A 21,343-nucleotide genomic window follows, 5' to 3' on the forward strand; every position below is an offset into this window, starting at 1 on the left:
ATGTGCATTTTTCCCCGTAAGAACGACTGGCACACTTTCAAGCAGTACTATCCCCCCTTTTGCGGCACATACACGAGGTTTATCTCGCAAGTTTATCCGTTTTGCTTTCAACCCCTCCAATTCTGTGACAGCTTCCGTTCGGATCGAAACTCACTGACAGTGCTGCAGTATAATCAATTGGACGTGGTCATGACTACCGAGTCCGTAAATCATCCCTTTCTACGGTTACATCTGTGGCACGGTACGTTGAAAGGTTTGCTATTCATGCTGCTCATGCTTAAGGAAGTTACTGGGTCACAGTAGCGTCCGTGTATCTAACAGCTAATAGGGCTTCACGTCTTTCTCATCGATTGTTCGGAGCATGCAAAGTAAAGTTAAAATTTGAATCCATTTAATGCTCGTTGTCAAAAAGTTTTCAATTCATTTGCATCACCAAATCGAATCCACTGTTTGTAGCCTTCCTCTGGCAACGAACTTCCGGTAAAAAATACACACAAATCGACACTTTTCGTGCCCTGCGATTGCGATATTTCCACATCAGCGAGCTTTAAGCTGTGAATGTTTGATTGAACTTGCTGCTTTATGATTATTTTACTGCTTCCCAGGTCAGTGAGCATTATCCCAGATGTGGCCCAGAAACTGCTCCGAACTTTTGCCAATCCTTGCTGGAAGGACTACAAACAAACACAGGCGACAGTTGACAGTTTCATTGGTTTCATGGCATTACTTTGCAAACCAGTTTTATTGTTCAATTTTTTGAATAACAATTAAAATGCTATTACCGTCATTAAATTGTATCTTTTGTCTTGATTTAATTGAAGCAAGCAAGAACATCTTCCCCAAAATTAAGCCACCGTTTCAAAAGCTCCTGGTCCAACTTTTGTCCTTCACTGTGTCTCGTCCGCTTCGCTTCGATTCGGCAGGCGGCAAAACTCAAAAGACTTTGCTCTTACGGGGGCAATAAAAGGCAACCAACACTGGCCTCTTCCACACACGCCCGCATTGTCATTCCGCACGCATTGCCGCATCCGTAATTGCGAAACACTTTCCGGACCAACTGGCCACCGCCGCCGCCGCCGCCGCTAGGACTGTTATGAAGGCAGCATAACCGCTTCGTACGCTTCGCGACATAAAATCTCGTTCTGCCAGAAGGCATTATTGTTTTGCATTAGAATATTCTCTTTCCCTCAATTTTTCTCCCCGATCTGCTCTTCACCCCTTTTTTCGGCTATTTTTCCATTATTTCTACTTCACTGAGCCCAACTTGAGTTCGTCTTTAATCGTGCGGAACGGACAAAGTTTGGGCCAAAGTGTGGGGAGGGATGATATTGGAATAGATGTTTTGTTTTATTGCGCTCCTATCCTCCTTTCGTATTCCCAGCACGTGCAATTTCTCTGCCTAAATCACAATCCTTTCGAGGGCTCGCTCGTACCCTATCGCTCCCACGACTATAATATGGAGGAGCGCATTAAAACCGAACGGACACCATCCAGACACAAAAATGGGGAGCAAGAAGTAGGAAGACAACCGTACTGAGAAGCATCTATTTCAAGGTTTTTCGATTAATTTTTCTTCTATAGCCCCGATGCGTCTGTATTGTGAATGTTCTTGGCCTTTTGTGCTGAGTGATAATGAACCATAAAGTGGTAGTCTAAACGGCAGAACGTGCCACACAGCAAAAGCTTATCCAAACGCAACACACAACACACCATACACCACGCCAATCTGCAATCGGAAGTTTCTTTCGTTTTTTTTTTTTTTTGCTGGACTCATAAAGTTCTTCTACTCCCTTTTTAGCACTGATAAGCGTCCGGTCCGATCCAGTTAAGCATTTAAACTTGACCCGTCGTTAACCGGGGGGGTAGAGAAGGCCTTACTATATGCTTTGCCTTTCAGAAGAAAAGAACAAACCAAGCCACCCTCGCAAATGTGCGACACAAAACGGGATGGCGCCATTTTTGCTGGCCGCCGCCGGTAGTGTGGTGCGTTATCATGACGTCGCTTTGCAGGCGTGCGATGGGTCGAAAGGCATGAACCGATGCAGGCATGTGTACATTGTAGATAAAACAGGGGCAACCATGCAGCATGTGGAAGACAACGAGCGGAACTGTGCACTGCTAGTGCAGTGCATTGCTATTAACCAAACTCCAACGCTCCATAAATCCATCAAATGCGACTTTTGTTGACTAAACATTTGCTTTCGCCCATGAAACACAGCTTAATTTCCCTTTAATCACCACAACAAACGCGCATTATCGATCCGACGGATCTTGGACGGTTCAGGCCGACGATGGTGTTGCCGCACCATGATGATCATGATCAAGTGTTTTGTGTGTGTGTGTAATTGCAAAATTTATATGAATCCTAAACAGCGCCAGCCTCGCGCACACCTTCGCACCATCGGGTGTGTTTAGTAATTTATATTACAACATTTTTACTTCTGTTGTGCCGAGAGACTGTGTATGATGCTTCACAAGTAGCCTCCCGGCGGCGGTGGCGGCGGCGGCTGCTACCACGTTATGATTACTTACCGGTAGGAGCAATTACGAGCGATTTTAATTACAAACAACACAATCTTTATGAACCCTGTGTGTTGTTGCAAGCTGCAACGATTCCCCGATCCGTGCACCAACTGTGCAACTTAATGCAGTCCGAAATGGCGAAACCCCGGGTTCCTACTGTACAGCAAATCTAATCCACTTCGGAAGATCGAGGGAACGCCACGGCGCCACGCTGGAAGGGAAGCGGTGCGGCCAACGGGTGGCACCTATTAAGCCGTCACTTTAAGCTGCGCTTAATCGTACATGTATATCATCATCATCAGCAGCAGCGGCAGCAGCAGCGCCGACAACTCCGCAACAGGATGACGATCATTGGGTCGGCATCAATAACATCATCATTATCATTATCGCCAACAGCATCGAAGGTGGTGGTGGCGAGAGAGAGAGAGGGGTAGGAGATGGTAATGCAGTCCCTTTTTTTTAAACCACAAACCGCTCCTAGAAAACGCATGATCGACCGTTCGATATCGCGCCCATTAATAATATTATCAACGTTTTCATCGTCGTCGCCGTCGTCGTCGTCGCTGTCGTCGCCAATGTGCCAAGAGCCAAGTTCGTCGTCACTACCGGCACCATAGTCACCGGTCGCCTTCCCTTGGTGGCGGGTTAGGGTGTGCGAAGGTAGGTGTACGGTGACGAGCCTGACACCGACAGACAGGCCACCAGCTCGGATCAAATGGGGCTCCGAGAACGAATGGGGGTTTGGCAAACCCTTCTTCCATTTTCCCTGTAAACACACATACACACTTCGCACACACACACACACACACACATACACAGGCACATATTTGACGCCGGGCTTTGCGATTAACGCGGGTGCTACCGTGCGAAACTAATCGTGTCGTCGCCGTTTGGCGCGGAAACTGTACATTAGCGTCATTCCAATGCAGATCATATATCGGGTCTCCAGTGGCGGGAACGGGGGTGTAAGTACTTACCCCCCCTTCAGCCTTCCCCAGCCCTATCCCACTCACTCACGTCTGTGCTATCCATTGCTATCTTTGCCATCTCATTACGGGCCGGGCCGGATAGTGAAGTGGAGAAGGCAAAGAGTGGAGCGGGAAAAAAATGCGCGCAGAGACGGGACAAAACTAAAACTAAACACCGAGCGGGTAGATTAGTGACAAGGAGGGGGGACGCGGAGGGTGGTAGAGATAGACAGGCCGATCATTCCAATGCTATCACGCCGTGGTGGTAATGGAACACTCGGTCAAACTCAACATCGGCTGGCAAGGGGTAAAAAATGGACCTGCTGGTTGCCCTTTTCCCGTCCCACCTACTGGTTGGATAAAACAATCGCGGCGCGAGGTTCTAGCACAGGCCCGTTAAATACACGCTCGTTGAACGGCCATTTCCCCCCCCCCCAATCCGTTCCCACCCCTGAGAGCACCACTCGTTTGTGCGCGGGTGGTGGCGCCAAGCCGTGAGACTAATACGCGAACACAATACGCAATTCGAAAGGGAAACCCATAATTGGCTCGGGGACGTGTTAGTAATGCACCACACAATCAACACACACACACACACACACACGGCAGCGGTCGGTGATGTGTTGCTGCTGCTGTTGCCAGTGCATAAGCAGACGTGTACTGGGTAATTTGCAAAGTGGTGGTGCTTCATTCAACTGGCAGTGGGAGGAAATAATTTGATCGGAAAAAACATTCAATTTCCTATTCAATTGATGCACTTTGTATCGAAAATATATAAATTAACTAATTTACACTCGTTTTGATTCAGCCAGCAGTGAATACAATATTCATCGTCTAGGGTATATCCATGTGACAAATACGTTCCACCATACTGAATTTCACCATCGTTTCTTTACAAACAAAGATGCATTTAAAAATCGTTTTATTTACGTTTTTTCTATGCAAAATGGGTTAAAGTACTTTTAATAAATTTAAATATAACGATTCAAGCCATTTGAAACCTTTCTCGACGAAATATTACTCTTGTTTGGCACAGCAACAGTTGTCGATCAAGGCCTGCCTCTACCACTGACTGGGCATGGCTTTCAGTGACTTACTTACACATAGCAGGATAGTCAGTCCTTCGTATGGAGGTCCAAGTGGGACTTGAACCCATGACAAATCATGTACATTTATTTTTTAAAAAAGCTATCCTAATCAAAACGGTTTAAATGAACTTAGTACTCCTATCTGCTTTATTTTAGACTTGAATTCAGGAAAAAAATCATAAACTTTTTCGAGAATTTAACTCAATTTTCCGATGAAATCAATCAAAAATCAAAAACTCTTCGTAACCAAGAATTATGTTCTATTTGCTATGTTTCGTTCACGCAATGGTGTGGTTAACGGTTTTAAAATGATGATAAACTGAGATGTTGACCCCCAAAGACGCTTTTTTACCGCTTAATCTGTTTAGTTCACCTTGAGCGAATCGGCGTTTGTTAACAATTGATTCAAATTTGTGGCTAGTTTTGCGTGTGGTTTTGTATGACAGTGTTGACAGGGTTGCGGCCCCCAACTATCAAACTCCATATAAAAAAGTCTGGCTAGTATCGTAAAACTCCCCTTAATTAGATTTCTTTTTCGATTGTGTAATTTTGATGATGTTTACATCAACTGATATTACATGTTTCCTTGTCAGTATGTTTTTTACTTGTTTGTCAATCTATTTTTAAATTTTTAGACCACTTATATTTTTAAAAAGGTATTTTCTTATGTTCATAAGTTTGTTTTGCGTCATCTCTAAAAAGAGGTATAGGTTTTCATGTTAATCCGATTAAGATTTTTTTTAATTAAATTAAATCTTTTGAATTATTCCACTTGTTTGTATTTATCAGCTCCTAACAGCAAACACCATTTCAAATGATAAATCATTTTCTGCAGTTGCTACGAACCCCTGAACCCCCACACCTCCCCCCGCCCAAACATCAACTTGTTCATGTCCTGTCAAACTAATTTCTATAAAGTAGCCATTAACGATGGAGCGGCCTGATTGCACGATGCACTTCACTGCAGCCCGCGTTCAAGCAATTCCCGCTCATCCAGTAATCACCCGAACAAACACACACGCACGCACGCACACACATTCCATCGGTGCTTTGATTGACATCCGTGGAATTAAATATGTTAATTGCCCGCACGTTCCTCGAAACTGACTACCGAAAGCACCGCCCTCGCGCGCGCGCCCCCCGGGAATGTGCACACTACAAACGCACGTTCGCGAAGAAGAATAAGAAGAATAAGAAGAGGAAGAAGAATAAGAAGAAGAGGTTACAAATTATATACCTCGCTCACGTAACTCATCTGCGGGCAATCAAATGCAACATTGCAGCAGGCCCCACGTCCGTGCACGGTGCAAGCGTGTGGTGCTGCATCGTACCACAGCACAGACCGAGGGGGGGCCGCAGCAAAGAGGAAACGGTACGGGGCAGCGGAGCCATGGTGTGGAATGGAATTATTCATTTTGCTGTCGAACGTTTGTCCCATTGATTGAAAGCGACATTTGTCGATTTGCTATTCAATTGCCTGCTAGCGCAAAACCGATATTAATCTAGCGGCGGTTGTAATGGCATATTAAAATCGGCAATATTTCACAGCACTGGGCCACCGAGAGAAGTTTGTCGTTTATTTTGCTCACTGCTGCTGTTGTTGTTGTTGTTGTTGCTGTCACCCTGTCGCCTAACCTTGTTCGACTAGAAAGAGCTGCTGCTGGTGGTGCAAATCGCTTTGCCTGCGTTTTTTTTTTTTTCTAAGAAGGACACCGGACCAATACACAAGCGCCATAACGCCAGTGCTACAATAAATACGCTTAATGTTGTCGTAAATATTCTATGGAAGAAGCAAACACACGATACAGAATCGATTTGTGTGTGTGTTTGTGTATGTGTGTGTGTGTTTCTTTTTCCAGCAAAACTTCATTCCCTCTACAGCCAGCAAGATCACTTAAACTATGAATTCTCGATAAAAGGAATCCACCCAGCTCGTCCTTTGGCGGTTCACAGTTCTTCCCGCACTGCCAAGAAGCTCCACCGGAAGCTCGGGCTAAACTACGAGTGCACTAATGCTAAGTGTTATGTTCTTGGAAAAACCAGCAGGACCAAACCCCCGGGACGAGGGTAAAGTGCTTTCGGTGGAATCGTTTTTTTCTTATTCTTATCCTTCTCCCACTCCGGCCACACCCCTAGTACACGAAGAAGACGGGCGATATTTATGTGCTGTAAAATGGATTTAAATTTTACCCGGAAATACGCAGCCTTCAGGAGCGCAGCCTTTTGTCCTTCGATGGGGGGAGGAAGGGTTTGTCTGTGCCACTTCGGTGCCAACTCTGCACGGGAACGCACGCACCGCTCTGCCCCAGTGGCAATGGTGCACAAGCGTGCAAAGAACTTTACTGCCCTGGATGGTGGATGGGTTTGTCCCGTTTCTTCGGGCCACCACTTTATGACGCAGTGCATGTTGCATCCGGCAACCGGCATTTCGAGGCCCCATACAGGGCCTCGCGCAACAGCCCCGTCCGTTTCGATTCGATGCGCCTGGGTGAGCAGTGACCCAGATGGGGTTTGCCCGATGATTTATGCACCGAAAAAAAACCCGTACACTTCCGACATGTCCAGCCCGGGGGGGTGAAGTATTCCGTTTTGGTCACAGTGTGTCCTTCTTGGAAAATCGAGCCTCCTTGTGATCAATGTCTAGAATTACAGTTTTAAGACTGTCAATAGAATGGTTCCGGTGGAGCTTTCTGCAAGTGGTTGAGTCGTTTTTCAGAAAATTCCAGGCAACTTCTTGACCAATGAAGGTTTACTAGTCACTTGATGGGAATTTAAAATGACAAAATGGAGTAGAATTTTCCTAATTTTCAGATTCATGAAATGTACCATGCGTCTCCACGGAGCACTTTTAAAGATCAAAAAACCCAAAAATGCTTCTAAGAAAATCGTTTCTTGGCATAAATTGAGTTTTTTTAGATACAGTGAATTTAAAATTATTTACTAGTATTTGAAACTTCAATTTTTGCTACGATTCACGCAATAAAGAGGTTTTTTACTCTTTTGTTTATTAAGTGTTATTGCATACTTTGCTTGTTTCTTCTTTTTATCACTTTCAATTATTACATATTATGCTTTATTCTAACATTATCTACTAAACTCTTCCTCTTACACATTCTTTCAAGCGATACAATCAACCGCAAAGCAAACTTCGCACTTCCTGTATCAACACACCTGCGCAATATCGGCTAAACCGCTAAAAACGTGACGCCAATGCCGCTTCCGTCAGCGCGCTGCAATCACTGCTGCAACTGAATGCAACCCGCATCTGCATGTTGCACACCGGCTTCACCTCAACTACCCACCCACCCACGCAACGTGCTCCCCATGCGAGACAATACCGCTCGGCAGGCGGGCGAACGGTTCAAGCGTCGCGGCTCCAGACGTTTGCGCCTGACGTCGTTTCGCTGCTTGTTGTAGCATTCTTTCCGGCACACTAGCACCTTCCCCCACACGTCTCATATTCCACTCGTAGGGTGTAGTGAATTTCCTCCTCTCCCAGCCCATCGATCAACAAGACACCTCTATTCATCAGCGAGCGGGCGGATGCAACGCGCAATCAAAAGCTCTTAACACGTCTGGACCGACGAAGCTTAAATGTCAGGTCCGAGCCATTTCTCTGTGGACCCTGGGCATGGTTCTCGGCTCAGCGCGAAATTACAGGTGCCAATGAAGTGGTGTCCGCTAAAGTGTCTCGTAATTTTATAAAAAGGGTGCTGCTGCTGCTGCTGCTGATACCTGGTGGCATTTCACGAAACCGAAGGTGTGCGAAACCGTCGCCATTTAATAATGAGCTCGGTTGTGATAATCGACTCAAAACAATTGCTCGATACACACACACAGGGAGGCGTCAGGGATCTGTATCAGCCAGACTCTCGTGCGAAATGGAATAAATTCGTTGCAAGAATGCCTTTCTCTCTTCGGTGCTGGAAGCTGGCAGCTCCACCAGAAAGTCACCAGACATAGACAGGCTTGCCAGACGGCTATCGAACACGCTATCGACATTCTATCAGAAGCATTGCTATCAAACACCAATCCAAAGGCAGTCCGAGAACCACTGGTACCGGAAGCACCGGAAAGGAAAAGGAAAGTTTCGCTCGTGGCTGGCTAAAAATAATCCTCTGTCTTGCAGCATCGCTGCAGCTCTCGCTCGTCTGCCAATCAGCTGCAATGGCTGCTTGTGTGTATGTGTGTCTGTGCACACCGTCTATCCGTCTTGTCTATCTCACTAGCTATCCTCTCCCGCTCCTTCCACTTTCCCCCGCAGCTCTTTATCTTCCACGACAAGGCCACAACAACAGCGGACAAACGGTCCCATCGCCGGCAGGCAAGAGAGACCGGATCTTGCCAACCGATTGGTGGTAAGCTCGATGCTCCATCATCTTCCAGCGGGCTTATTTTGCCCTTGCAAGCACACACACACACACACACACACACACACACACACACACACACACACACTCTTTTTGCGCCCTCCCAATCTCCAATCTATTCATATGCGTGCATGGGTGTATGGGTAGTCTGTGTATTTATGCTGACCTACCGTCAGTCCAGCCTTCGCGCTCTCTCTCTCTCTGCGCGAGACAGTACGGCATAACTCGTCCAAAGGGGGCTTGGGGCTTGGAAATCATGATATGCAAATGACTTTCTACGAAATTTATTTATTTTCATACAATATTCATCAACGTCAATCATTAATCGTTACGTCGGGGACCGATCGTGGCCGGGCTCGAGGCCGCCGTGCTTTGCGCGTCGACGTGAGCGCGGTGGCTTACACATGCATCATATGCCTAGCATAATCTCCCGCTCCGTTCCATGCCGCTCCCTCTCCTCCACACAGAAGGTGACATTTTGTGGGGCAGCGTTGGCCGGCTTGGAGCCTTTTTTTCTCTGGACAGGAAAGGATGGCGAGCGAAGCCCCACAACGAAAAACACAAACATGGCTGTGATTGGACGCGCTGAAAGAGTGTCCAGCCAGTCGAAATGTGGTCCACCAGTGTTTCGTTGGCCAGGAGAAATGGAAGGAGGTAATGCATGTAAATGAATAGCAATTGTTCAGCCATTCGATTTTGTGCATTGTGCCTTTTTTGAGTGGTGAACGTTCCAAAACGTCAAGGACTGGGGTGCCCCCCAAAAAAATGTTCTTGTTACCGCAAACAACTTTGTTTTTTTCTGTAAGTTTATGTTCATTACATGAAATAATAAAAAGCAAACACACACACACACACACACACACACACACACACACACACACACAAATGGCAAACTCAAAGCTCGTCTGTGAAGGGATGGCGATCGAGAAACGCAATCACAGCATCAACCACAACTGGCAACTAGCCGCGCGAGTTAAACTCAACAGTGAGGTGAAATGGAATGCGCTACCCTTTCCCCTTATCAGTGGTGGACCCCGCTTAGTATGAAACGATCGCACCAGAAGTATGCACAGCCCCGGCAGGGCACGGTATGGCAAAACGAAAAACCGAAAAGCATTAAAACGAAGCACAGCAACATTCAAAACAAAACCGCACACGCACACGGGTAAGGGAAACCCGAAAATTCGATGACCCACATTCTCGCTCCGCTTTGACTTGATCACTTGGTTCTCCAGCACCACCAGCAGGGATGGCAAAGGGGCGTCTGGAGAGGCAGTAGATCAGCGGCACAGAACGCAGCAAGCGAGCAAAGCAATGTAGCCCCACGGGAAAGAGTGTGGCACCAGCATGGCTCAATCGGGTGGAATATGTAACCCAAAGGAAGGGCGGATGGGGTTGAAAAATGGCGCACATGGGCCCCATTAAGCGCAAAAGTAACTCAACGCAAACAAATAAAACCACGTGCTGGATGCAAAAAAAATATATTTAGAGCCCCTCACAACAAATCACAACATCTTTATCAATCCAGTTCGCCCAATAAGCACGCGGGGGCTAGTCTAAATCGGCCTAGTTTAACTCCCCCGGCATTTCATCCCAACCACAGCATGATCTTGGAGAAGGTTGATCACACACACGCACACACCTTGCAGATGAGCCACCTGTGTGTGCCTGTGGTGCGATTGGGGAAGAAGGCCCGCTTTGCTGAGATGAAAGCGAGACGGTCCCCCCAATCCCCGGGCGACCAAAGGCGGGCAAGGGAAATGTGTTGCATGCCTTTCGCATGTGCACCGCCACCAGTGCCTTCCCCTCCCCGCACCAGGGGTTGTTTTCACCCCTCTGCAGAAGTGAAAAGAAGAGAAGAGGGAAAAAAAATACGCAACCACCACACAACCACCACGTCGACCCCAAACGGAATGGCACAGCGCGGAGTAGTGTGTGTCTGTGTGTGCGCGCGCGCGCTCGAACGGCCTTTATCGACCTTGTTCATTGTATAATAACACTCGGCCATATTTTTATGTGTGTTTCTCTTTTGCTGCCTTCTTCTACTTCTACACTTTGCCGCCCCGCTTGGTCCAGCCCTTCCTACCAGCTTGTGCGTTGGGGTTTGGGGTGTTATGGACCGGTTTTTTGCTTTGCACCTATGTGCAGCGTCGCTCCGGGAAGGGGGTTAACCTTACCTAAGGGGGGAGGTGAAAGGGGTGGTCAAGTCGTACAGCAAGAGTCATATAAGAGAGAGAGAGAAGGAGTAACTCTTCACTGTCGCGCACGTGGCCGTTGCGATCGTGGTGTCCCGCTCGCGGCCGACGCGACGCTCGTTTGCGCTTACTCTTAATGTCACTACCGTCGCACCCCGCCGCCCGCTCCCTACGTGCATCCCTTCTTGGTGGTTTCGGTTAAGGCCCTCGCCGTGTACTAGCGACACACACACGCACAGCATGCAGCCATAAAACCTTTCTCTTCGCCGGGATGCCGAGGCACCTGTTTCGCAGATTCGCCCGTCCAGCTTATCGTGCGCGGCCCTCTGTTGTTGCTGCTGTTGTTTCTCTCCCCCTTTTCCTAGGTTCTGCTATTTCGCATTCCAGGCGTGCACAGCCCCCCTCTGATGGCTGATCTTTATCGCCCCGTCGGCTGCCAATTGCATTATCATCGTCCCGACCGCGAGTTCGCGAGGGTTGTTCGCCCAATTTGCGAATTATTCGATTAGACGCTGATGCAAAGTCGCGGCCACCCTGTGCCCTGTCCTGCGTATGATAATCGCGTGCGAAAGACGCACGTCTTGTCGAACGACACGATAGTGGACGGTCCCGAGCGATCGTAAAACCTTTATCGGCTTTATAGGATCGCTTCGAGCGCGCGCGCGCGCGCTTGTTTTCGAACCCGCCAGCAGGAGGTGACTATGACATTTTCCTAGTCGCTGCCTGCCGGTGGCCAGTGTTGCCAGGCAGAAAAAAGCACACACACACACACGGTAGCAGAAGAATTGAAATGTAGGGCGGGGGGAAGAGGGGGAGCGGCCCGTGGGGAGCCGTGATTCGAAACAATTCCGAGCCGCATAAACATAAATAAATAAATAAAACCTATCCGAAACGATCATCATCTGCATGCCGGCGCGCTTCGCTTTATCGAAATAGGGACGGGGATAGTAGGAGAAAGGGAATAGAGGGGGTGTGGAATAAAAATCCCGCGAGACACCTGTGCCTCTGAAGCGTCTTTTTTTCCTCAAGAGCACACACATGGTGAACGGATGATGATGATGATGATGATGGGACCGAAGCGATCTCGAAACCCCGCAGGTGGATCGCGGATGTTTTGGCTCCTTTTGTTGTTGTTTTTGTTGCTGCTGCTGTGCGTTTATCCCCTTGACACTATCACGCTTTTTCTAGTTTTTTTGGCTGCCTTGTCACCGACACGTTACGCAGGGAGAAACATCTTTCTCTTCAAAGCATGCGTTTTTTTTCGGCTTTTCAAAACATCGTCTCCGTGTCTCGATCTTCGAAAAACACGCACGATACGGCTTAATTTCCCCCTTACCCCCCCCCCCTCCCCTGCTAGTCGACGAAAAAAAACACACATTCCCAATCTGCTAAATAGCGTGGAGCAACATTCTTCTTCGCCGTCGGTAGTAACAATGTGTGAGACCTGGACTGGACTAGCCGGCCGCCCGAACGGTTTTGGCTCCCTCGCAAAATCCGGCTTTGCGTGCGGAGTTTCACCGTAAGCGGCTGCCGGCAAACCCAGCCGTCCAGACACACAAACATACACACGCGCAGAAGGATTGTGTGTGTGTATGTCGGTGTGCGTTGGCAGAGCTAACGAGAAGCAGCAGCCAGCAGCCGCACACAGGAAGCGAGCGAAACTATCGCCGGAACGGGACGGGAATCGTGGCCCGCACGCGGAACATTCCACCCGATGAATACTAATGCCCGTGTGTGTGTGTGTGTTTTTTTTAAATGTATGCAAAGATTTTAATTCTCCCCCAGCGATGGGGTAGCGCGATGCGCGGACACATCGATAAAAAGAACATTCTCTACCTCAAGCGGCCCTCACCCACGCTCTCTCTCTCTCTCACACACACAACGGGGAGGGCGAAACAGCTGGCCGAACACCTCCTCCGATACACGGTTGGTTAGTCACATGATCTGGATGCTGGCTTTTCTTTTCGACCGGTTGGGACCGTGGGCCAGCTGATGATGCTGATGCCCTGCGACACATAGGGAGGAAAGGTTTGGGGCTGCCCCCGGAGCACGATCGTACATTCTTGCGCTCGTCGTACCGCGCATCAAGATCAAGAGAGCGCTACTGAAGGCGGACGACGGACGGACACACACACACACACACACACGACCTGATACTCTTTGCGTTACTACCGTCGAGGGTTGGGGGATCTTTTCTGCATGATTGCCGATCAAGAATCTCTCCCAAGACATCGCTGAGAACACTGGCGCGTAAACATTGGAGCTGGATTGGAATGCTTGTTCAATGAAGGCAGCGATCGGTTTGCAAGAGGCACACAGACGAATCGCTTATCGTAGTAACGTATACCTAGACCTATTGGCAATGTCGAGTTGAGACGCTTATAATAAGAAACGTATGTGCTTAGTACCTCTGCATGCAGTCCGAATGTAACGCTTTGAGATCCGAGCTGCTCCTTAGCAAAGATGGTAGCTCTCCGTTTTAGTAAGAACACGGGTATGCGATCAAATCTCAAATATGAACTAGATCCACAACTAGTTCAGAACTGCATTCAAAATGGTTTTAGGGTGTATGATATTAGTTTCAATTGTTTCGAGGGAAGTTTCAAAACCGGTACGGGTTTAGGAAAAGGATTGCTATGAGTTCTTTATAAGATCCAAGGACAATGTGTGTTCAGTCTCAATTTCAAGGTTGGTATGGATTGGAAATCTGTTCCAAGATTGGTATAGGCTAAGGATCCAGTACCATAATGAGTTCAAGCTCAATCCCATGAAGAGATTAGGAACAGTTTAATTTCCGCTGATAAAACAGTCTGTGGAACCAGGCCAAAGGAACTAGTTAAGAATAAATAGGATTTTGAGGTAATAATACATTGGAACTTAAGGATCTTGGATGATAGACTTCAACTTAAGGATCTTGGAATTTTAAATATCCAATAAGAATAACCTGTGCTAAGTAACTCAAGCGTAGGTAACTCTCTCTTTTATTATTCCTTTCATTTATTCTTTAAATTGTAATACAATTCCAACACATATCATCGAGCAGAGAGATACCCAAATGCCGTTCCTTCTTTCTTGTGACAGGTCCACACTGAAACACATTAGCTCAAAGCTGCATCTACCTGCAACGTAAAAACTCGGCAGGAAGGGGAGTTTGCCTACAACCAACAACCGGGGCGTTGGAAGGGAACCACATCGGTGTGCTACCGCCCAACGCGTTCGGTCTGTTGTTAGCTTTTCATTTAGGTTATTTGTTCGACACAAGTGGCAAAAGGAAAAAGTTAACACACTACCGTCTCCGAACCGGTCGGTGTGTGTGTGTGTGTGCGTGTGTCTGGCTGGCGCGTCATGCGTTGCCCATATTTACCGTGCGGTTGCTCCTGCTCCGCGCGGTGGTCCGAATGTGTGTACCCGCTCTGTCTGCGCGTTTGTCAACAAGCGGCAACGCCACTGTGGCCCTCGCCGCAGAACGTGGCCACTGTGGAGGGTCCCCGAGCGCATCGCGCTATTTCAAAAGGATGGAAAACAATAACGAAACGGAGATGGCGCCCAACGGATCGGGGCTCGGTTGCGATCGGTTCGATCAGCTGCAGCGGTGTGCAAGTAGTAAACAGTTTTTTTTTTCTTGGGATAGAAGAGAAGCTCTAGGAAGGAGAAAAATCAACAACTCAACACATGAGAGATGAGTTTCCACAGCTGAGCGTCGGCTCAGCGCCGTCCGGCGGCTCAGGTAATAATGGGATAACTGTTCCGTCCGAATCTGCCAGTTATCAATGAAATGGACAGAATGAAGGGAAACACGCCCTTTGCAAGAAGGTCCACAGGCAGGAAAGGTTTCGGTCATTAAGATGCTGGCGCCGAAGCTGATCGAGACCTGCCGACCAGCGGGTGCTGGCGTCAGCAAACAAAAACCCATCCCAAACGCCACCCGCTGAGACGTCCTGAGGTGAATCCTTTTTGTCGTCTCTCTACCTATCACACACCGATTGTCTCGAAAGTCCTTAAGCTAATAAAAGCACAGCAGGACAACAACAACCTGCCCGATGCGATGTAAGGAGCAGCGGACTTTCCACTTGACTTTGGCAATTACCGAGAAATCCTCTTCCTCTCTCTCTCTGTCTCTCAAACCGGAATGAATCGCTAGGGACCTGGGGGGAAAATGGTTAAATCAACACTGGCGGCTGTCCAGACTTACCTTGCAGATACACTTGAAGCACGGCATGCTGATCCTAACCTCTTCGCCCTCGTTTGTGCACGGTTCCCGATATCCAGCTGTGAAAGAGAGTGAGAGAGAAACAAAAGCAAACGAAGACATTAGACAACATCCTAACTATTCTCGAAAAAATAAACCCTTGGGACATTCAATAAACAAACCTAAACGAGGGAGAAAAACAGACTTGAATCAACAAAGACGTTCCTACCGGAGTTGGCAGAAGGCTCTTTTTTGTACTGAACTATTAGTGCTTCATTCATAAAAAAGGTAGGTCTGCGTTCGACAATAGGCATCAAAACCCGAAACGCCGACTCGTAAATTATCGCTACAATTCCGTCACACCAACGAACGATTTGCACCGTAGCGAAAACTTCACTGTTGACTGTGCCGTGGCTCAAAATTCTGAATAAAGCTGCCTACCGCAACAATGTAACAGGGCCGTGCTCCTGGCCACAAAAGCCGGTCTTACACAGAGCCGCTAAGTAGACACGGAGCATTAGACGGGCGTGCGCACATTAGCACATTAGCACACGCTCTGCAACACACCCGATTCGCCTTCACCGCAAATGATTGCTGACAGTATGGGGATCAATTCTGAATTTGCTCCGTTTTTGCAGACAATCCTACCGAAAGCCACTTCAACCTGACAGTGACCAAATGACCGAGTTGAGACTTCAAAAAGCGAATGCCGCCCGAGCTGCACCCGCATATTAGCGTATTAGTTAGCAACTTTTTGCGGCCGAACAAAAAACTACTGCCCTAACACGTGAACTGGAGTGGAATTGGAATTGGAATGCATCGGGAGCGGATGGCCCATCCCGCCATGAAGTCATCACCGTCCCCGGGAGTCTGCAAGGTGTGGTTCTTGCTCCAACCGAGTCGTCCAATCGTGATCGGGTTTAAGTTCAATCCGATTGGGCGTCATCGGGCCCAGCTGGACGGTTTTGGCCACAGCACACAGCATCCAAGGAAGATCGACAACAAAAAACACGACCCGATGCCATATTCCCGTCCCCATGCGGTCAGCGTTCCCTGTTATGGATGTACTGTCGAGACCATTTGTCAACTTCTCGCCCATGTTGGAGCACACAGTACGGGTTTTGGTGACGAGCTGTCACGACAAGTCAGGCCAAACGTTGGTGGTGGTGGTGGTGGGCCTGGGTTCACCTGCCTTCTCGCCATATTCCAACCGCGGCCGATGACGACGATATTTCGGGGTTCCGAAAATAAATCAATGTATTTATTTTTAATTCTCCGTGGTCGATATTTTTAGCGCATGATACAGCGTTTAGTTTCCATTTCGAATAGGGAGAACAGCGGAGGGCGGTGGTGGCCAGTTTGCTGACGTTATGGTTTGCTGTTCTTCTTTTTGTTGTGATTTTATACCTCCCTCGTCGGCTTGTTTGTTGCTTTCTTCTGCATTCTTCGATACATGGAGTGGGTCGATTGAGTTCACGCCGTTCACGCTCGCTACGCGTACGGAGTTTTGTTTCTTCAAACATTACTTAAAGATCAGTCTCCAGAGGGGAATAAGAAGGCGGGGGGGGGTGTTTACAAGCCCACAGGAAGAGTGTAATCCCACACTCCCGGACATTTAACCCGTTTTGCCAATCCCGTTTGCCTATTGTCTGCTGACGTCACACACAAAATACAACAAGGTTCGTCATAGCTTCGACGCCACCGGCAAGGCATGCCTGTTTGCGGTCGGGTCTACGTTTGCCTCCCCCCACTCTCTCCACTCAAACCCGTACGAGAAATTCACTATCACGCACGCACGCCCAGCAGCGCGATGCGATAGCGATGGCAAACAAGATTATCCTCAACCGGCGGGATTCTCCTCGGCAGACACCACCGACCCGGATTGGGAAGAAGTAAAGGTTCGCACCAGAAGACATTTGTGCACATATTTGCTGTTCACACTTCGGGTGGAACGCACTGCAAAACGGGTGGAGGGGGGGGGATAGACTTATACTGGGTCGGAAGTTGAATTCTCTGATAACGAACCTCCCTTAAACACACCTATCTCTTCGCTCCGGCCACACTTTCCAGCGAATTAACGACATCATTCGTGCAACAAAGTGCAGCAGATGAATGAATGAACCGAACGACATCCTCAATTCCGGTTCCGGTGACGCCAACGCACACCCCTTCCTTCCTCTACTACCTCTTTCTCTGTGTGTGTGTGTATGTGTCAATACACACCTACAGAGAGCGCCATGTTTACCGACCGGCACGTCGTCGTCGTCGGTGTACAAGCAACGTTTCGGGGAGTAAACAAAACCCACCAAGCGATGACTACACCCCGGTCGAGGGGGCAGGGAGGACACGCGTAGAAGCAGGCAAATAGTAACGCGGCCACAATAACAACAACCACACACACACACACACACACACTGGTTGTAACTGTGTGAAATAACGCGCAACAACACACCGCGGCTGTGGTGACTCACGGGACGGTGGATGACGTTGGCCGGAGGACGTCGGTCACACATCGCCGTAAAGCGCCATCTCATCGTCCAAACGACCGCCACCCATCAGCGCCGTCAACAAGAAACTGGCGGCATTTTTGGCAAATATTTACATCCTCTTTGCAGGCCGCTTCATACTACGCTTCCTATTAAGCGGGGAAAGGGGTTTAGGAGCGCTTAGAAGCAGCTCCGGCAAGGGCAGCTTCTTTTTTCCCACACACCGGAACGTCTACCTAGACCCAAACCGGAAGCAGGACCCAAACAAACGTGCGCCGGAAGTTTGCACAAGTTTGCCGCGGTTTGATCCGCGTCAATGGTCACGTTTATCGTCACGAGCTCATCCTCTGGAGGTGGTGAGAAAATGCTTCTGCTCGTGTGCTTGTTTGTGCAGCGCCATCTAGGGCACGAAAGACACCAGATCGCACACCTGCGATAGTGCACGATCGCTGGCAAGAAAATCGTGATAGGGCTGGCATATCGTCTTCCCCCTTTTTTACACGAACTGGGCAAAGTGCAATGGACTGTCACCGATGCACCGGTGCAGATGTGCAGAGCGACCGAAAGACACTGAATTACGGCTAGTTGGACCCCAAGATAAGCATCGCGGACGACACCAACCCCGGCGGGGGTTTTGCAACAACATCCTAGTATCCAGCACCTACTGGTACTTGTTTATCATCACTGCCCGATCTCTCCATCTCTCCGCACAAGGGGAAACACACCTCATTGGCAAGTTAATTGCCAAGTTTCCCGCCCAGCCCCTGCAGGACCTGCAGCAACTGGTGAAAACGGGCGTCAGCGGGACATGCGAAATGTGGTTTTGGCACAAAGGCACAACGAGTTCCATCGATACCCCGCACAACATGCAACACAGCAAACGGTCATTAAAAGTAGCCTTCCATCGTCACCTACCATCAGGGCGACAAAAACAACACACACTCACACAGACACCAAAACCCTCGAGGTGCTGTACCTTTTTTTTAATCAAAAAACATTAACCATCTTTACGGCGGTTACGTGTAGTTTCCGCGCGGGTTCCCAATGAGGCGGGATGAATCGGCCAACAAAAACGGGCTGAAATGCACGTACACGACACATTACGGATCGTCGCATGGATGCAGCTTGCGATAAGATGCTGCAACGGATAAGGCAGCCAGTTGGCGGCACTGGGCGCTGGAGGTTCTCTAGTAGTGAGAAACTGAAACAGTGGATTCATCACTTCAGAAGTGCAAACATTTTCTTGGAATTGTAACCTCTTACTAATTCATCATATCTTAACGTACCAACGACAATTTAGAGCAAGAGTGACTCATCAAACTTCCTCCAAAACTATCCCAACAAAAGCTCTCTCCAATAGTCATCTCTCTGGACCCTTCCATCTAGACACGAAAGGCACCTCGAAATACAGCTTCCACTTCAGTGATTAATTTAAGCGTCCTTTTTTCCTTCCAAATACGTCCTCCACACGGCACAGGTGTGTGTGTGTATATGCACAGCACAACAGCTGCACCACAAACGGATTCACAGTAACCGTAAGAGCGTAAGAAACCACATTCTTCAGCCGATGACGATGCCCCGCGATGCCTGAGCAGTGTATTCCCTGGCAACGAGAGAATCTCATCCGGGACGAGTTTTTTTTTCGGGGGGTTTCGTCGCAGTTTTGTACATTTCTTTGTTTTTTTTTTCGTTTTTTTGCTGCGCTTGTTGTCGTACACATTATTGGACCATCATGCGCGATTCACGGTGTGCGCAATCGTTCGCTTGTCACCAGGATAGAAAGGCAACATGCAATCGCTTGCGCCCAAACTTCAGCAACAAAACTGCACCCAGGTACTGGTTACGAGAAGCGAATGGCCGCTGGCAGCAACAGGATCCTGTTTGAGGATATATCTGTGTGTGTGTGTGTGTGTGTGTGTGTGTGTGTGTGTCTGTGTGTAAGTGAGGGCAATATTTTCTCCAATCCCCGCACCCAACCCTACACACTCCACACCAACATCGAAGTTGTATCGAAATCGCGTTGGCTTTGGTTTCAGGATCCAGCACCAAAAAAAAACGTACAAACTGTCGTCAACTGTCCGCCAAGGGGCTCAATTTCGGGTTCCCCAATTCACCTTCAACTCCGGGTCGTTCCTCTTCCCTCATACACTACGCGTCGGATGGGGAACTTGTCACCGACATCCATCGACGAACCTGTACCTGTGTCCGTGGAGACGTCATTAAGGAGTTTTATTTATATTTTCAGATGATGTTTTTTTAACCCCCCCCCCCCCCATTCCTATTTTTTCTCCTTCTCTCTCTCTCCTTCTCTTTCACCTTATTAACTTTCATGCACTTGTTGAAACTTTCGCGCATTTCCGATGCAAGGCAGTGAAAGGAATGCAACGCGTGTCTCGATTTTTTAGATTTTTTGTCGCAATGTTTTACTTCCGCCGTTCGCCGTCTGTCGTTTGAGCAAAAAGAAATTACTGTAAACTGTAACAGGTACCACAAGCCAAGAGTCTTTTGATCCCAAAAACTTCCCGTAAAAACTGAAAAAAAACCCACAAAATACTTACACAACGAAGCGCTGGCAGTGGCTTGTCGCATCGAGATCGCGAGGATCACGATCGCACCGAGCAGGATGCGACTGTTTCGGGATGCGTCGACCGGACGCATGGTGCTGTACAGGGGTGTTGGTTTTTTGTGGCCGCTGGTCGAATTATTCGTTGCCACTCGTTACACGGCCCGTGTGCCGTGTCACGCTGGAAATTAATGGCCCGTTGTTCCGTCGTCGTAGCCGTCTCGTCGCACTGTAGTGATGGGAGAGAGATAGAGCAGAAAACGGGAATGATTAGTTCACCTTTTCGGTTCTTGTTCTTTTCATTAATTAGCGGAAGTTATCCCCCCGTATGCCTTCTTTATATGCCGCCATCGTACTGTATGCAATTCCCTCTGGACATCAAACCCGGTCCAAGAACCGGCTAGCATCATCATCGTCGAGCGAACAAGAGCCAAAAAAAACACCAAAAAACAATTACATAAATCTGACTTTTCATCGCCGTCAATGAAGATTGAGCACGCTTGAGCCGGAGGCTGATGGGCCGGCACCGTGCCGAGAAGTACCATCCAGGCCCCACAACAGCCCCGCTTTGCCGTTATAGGCGCACTTACAACCTGGAATTCAAAACAAATCCTCAAAAAAACAGCGCTTCCACCAAACCCCTTTCGCCTGCATTCGTTTCTGAAGTGGCGAGAAGTTTAAACGGAGGAACTCATTGAGATTTCGGTTGCCGGCTGGTTGCCGGGTTGTTGGGGTTTTTCCACCAACCGATCTACCGGATGTCAGCAAACGCTGGTCGGGTGTCGAGGATTTTCGAGTGACTTTTCGAACGCAAATACTCCAACCGACCAACGACGTTGGGTTCTTGAGGTTGGCTTTAGTGCCGTCTTTCCAGCACCGTCTCCATCGTCTTCATCGCCTGTTTCCCCGTGTTTTATTTCCGCTTCACACAAACGGCGGCCGTCTAATTTGGCTGCCAAAA

General features: G+C 48.5%; 1 protein-coding gene across 6 annotated transcripts in view; it reads right to left on the reverse strand.

The window, feature by feature from the left end:
• LOC120893337 (BMP-binding endothelial regulator protein) overlaps nt 1-21,343 on the reverse strand; it is a 77,029-nt gene that overhangs the window by 24,849 nt on the left and 30,837 nt on the right. For all 6 annotated transcript variants that reach the window (XM_040295148.1, XM_040295147.1, XM_040295146.1 and 3 more), the window contains 2 exons: nt 20,378-20,611; nt 15,337-15,413 (listed from right to left, as the gene is read on the reverse strand). In XM_040295148.1, the coding sequence (XP_040151082.1) occupies nt 15,337-15,413; nt 20,378-20,477 (177 nt within the window). In that variant the 5' untranslated portion in view covers nt 20,478-20,611. The remainder of the gene's footprint in view (nt 1-15,336; nt 15,414-20,377; nt 20,612-21,343) is intronic.

Source organism: Anopheles arabiensis, chromosome 2 (assembly GCF_016920715.1).
Source record: "Anopheles arabiensis isolate DONGOLA chromosome 2, AaraD3, whole genome shotgun sequence".
NCBI classification, from domain to species: domain Eukaryota; kingdom Metazoa; phylum Arthropoda; class Insecta; order Diptera; family Culicidae; genus Anopheles; species Anopheles arabiensis.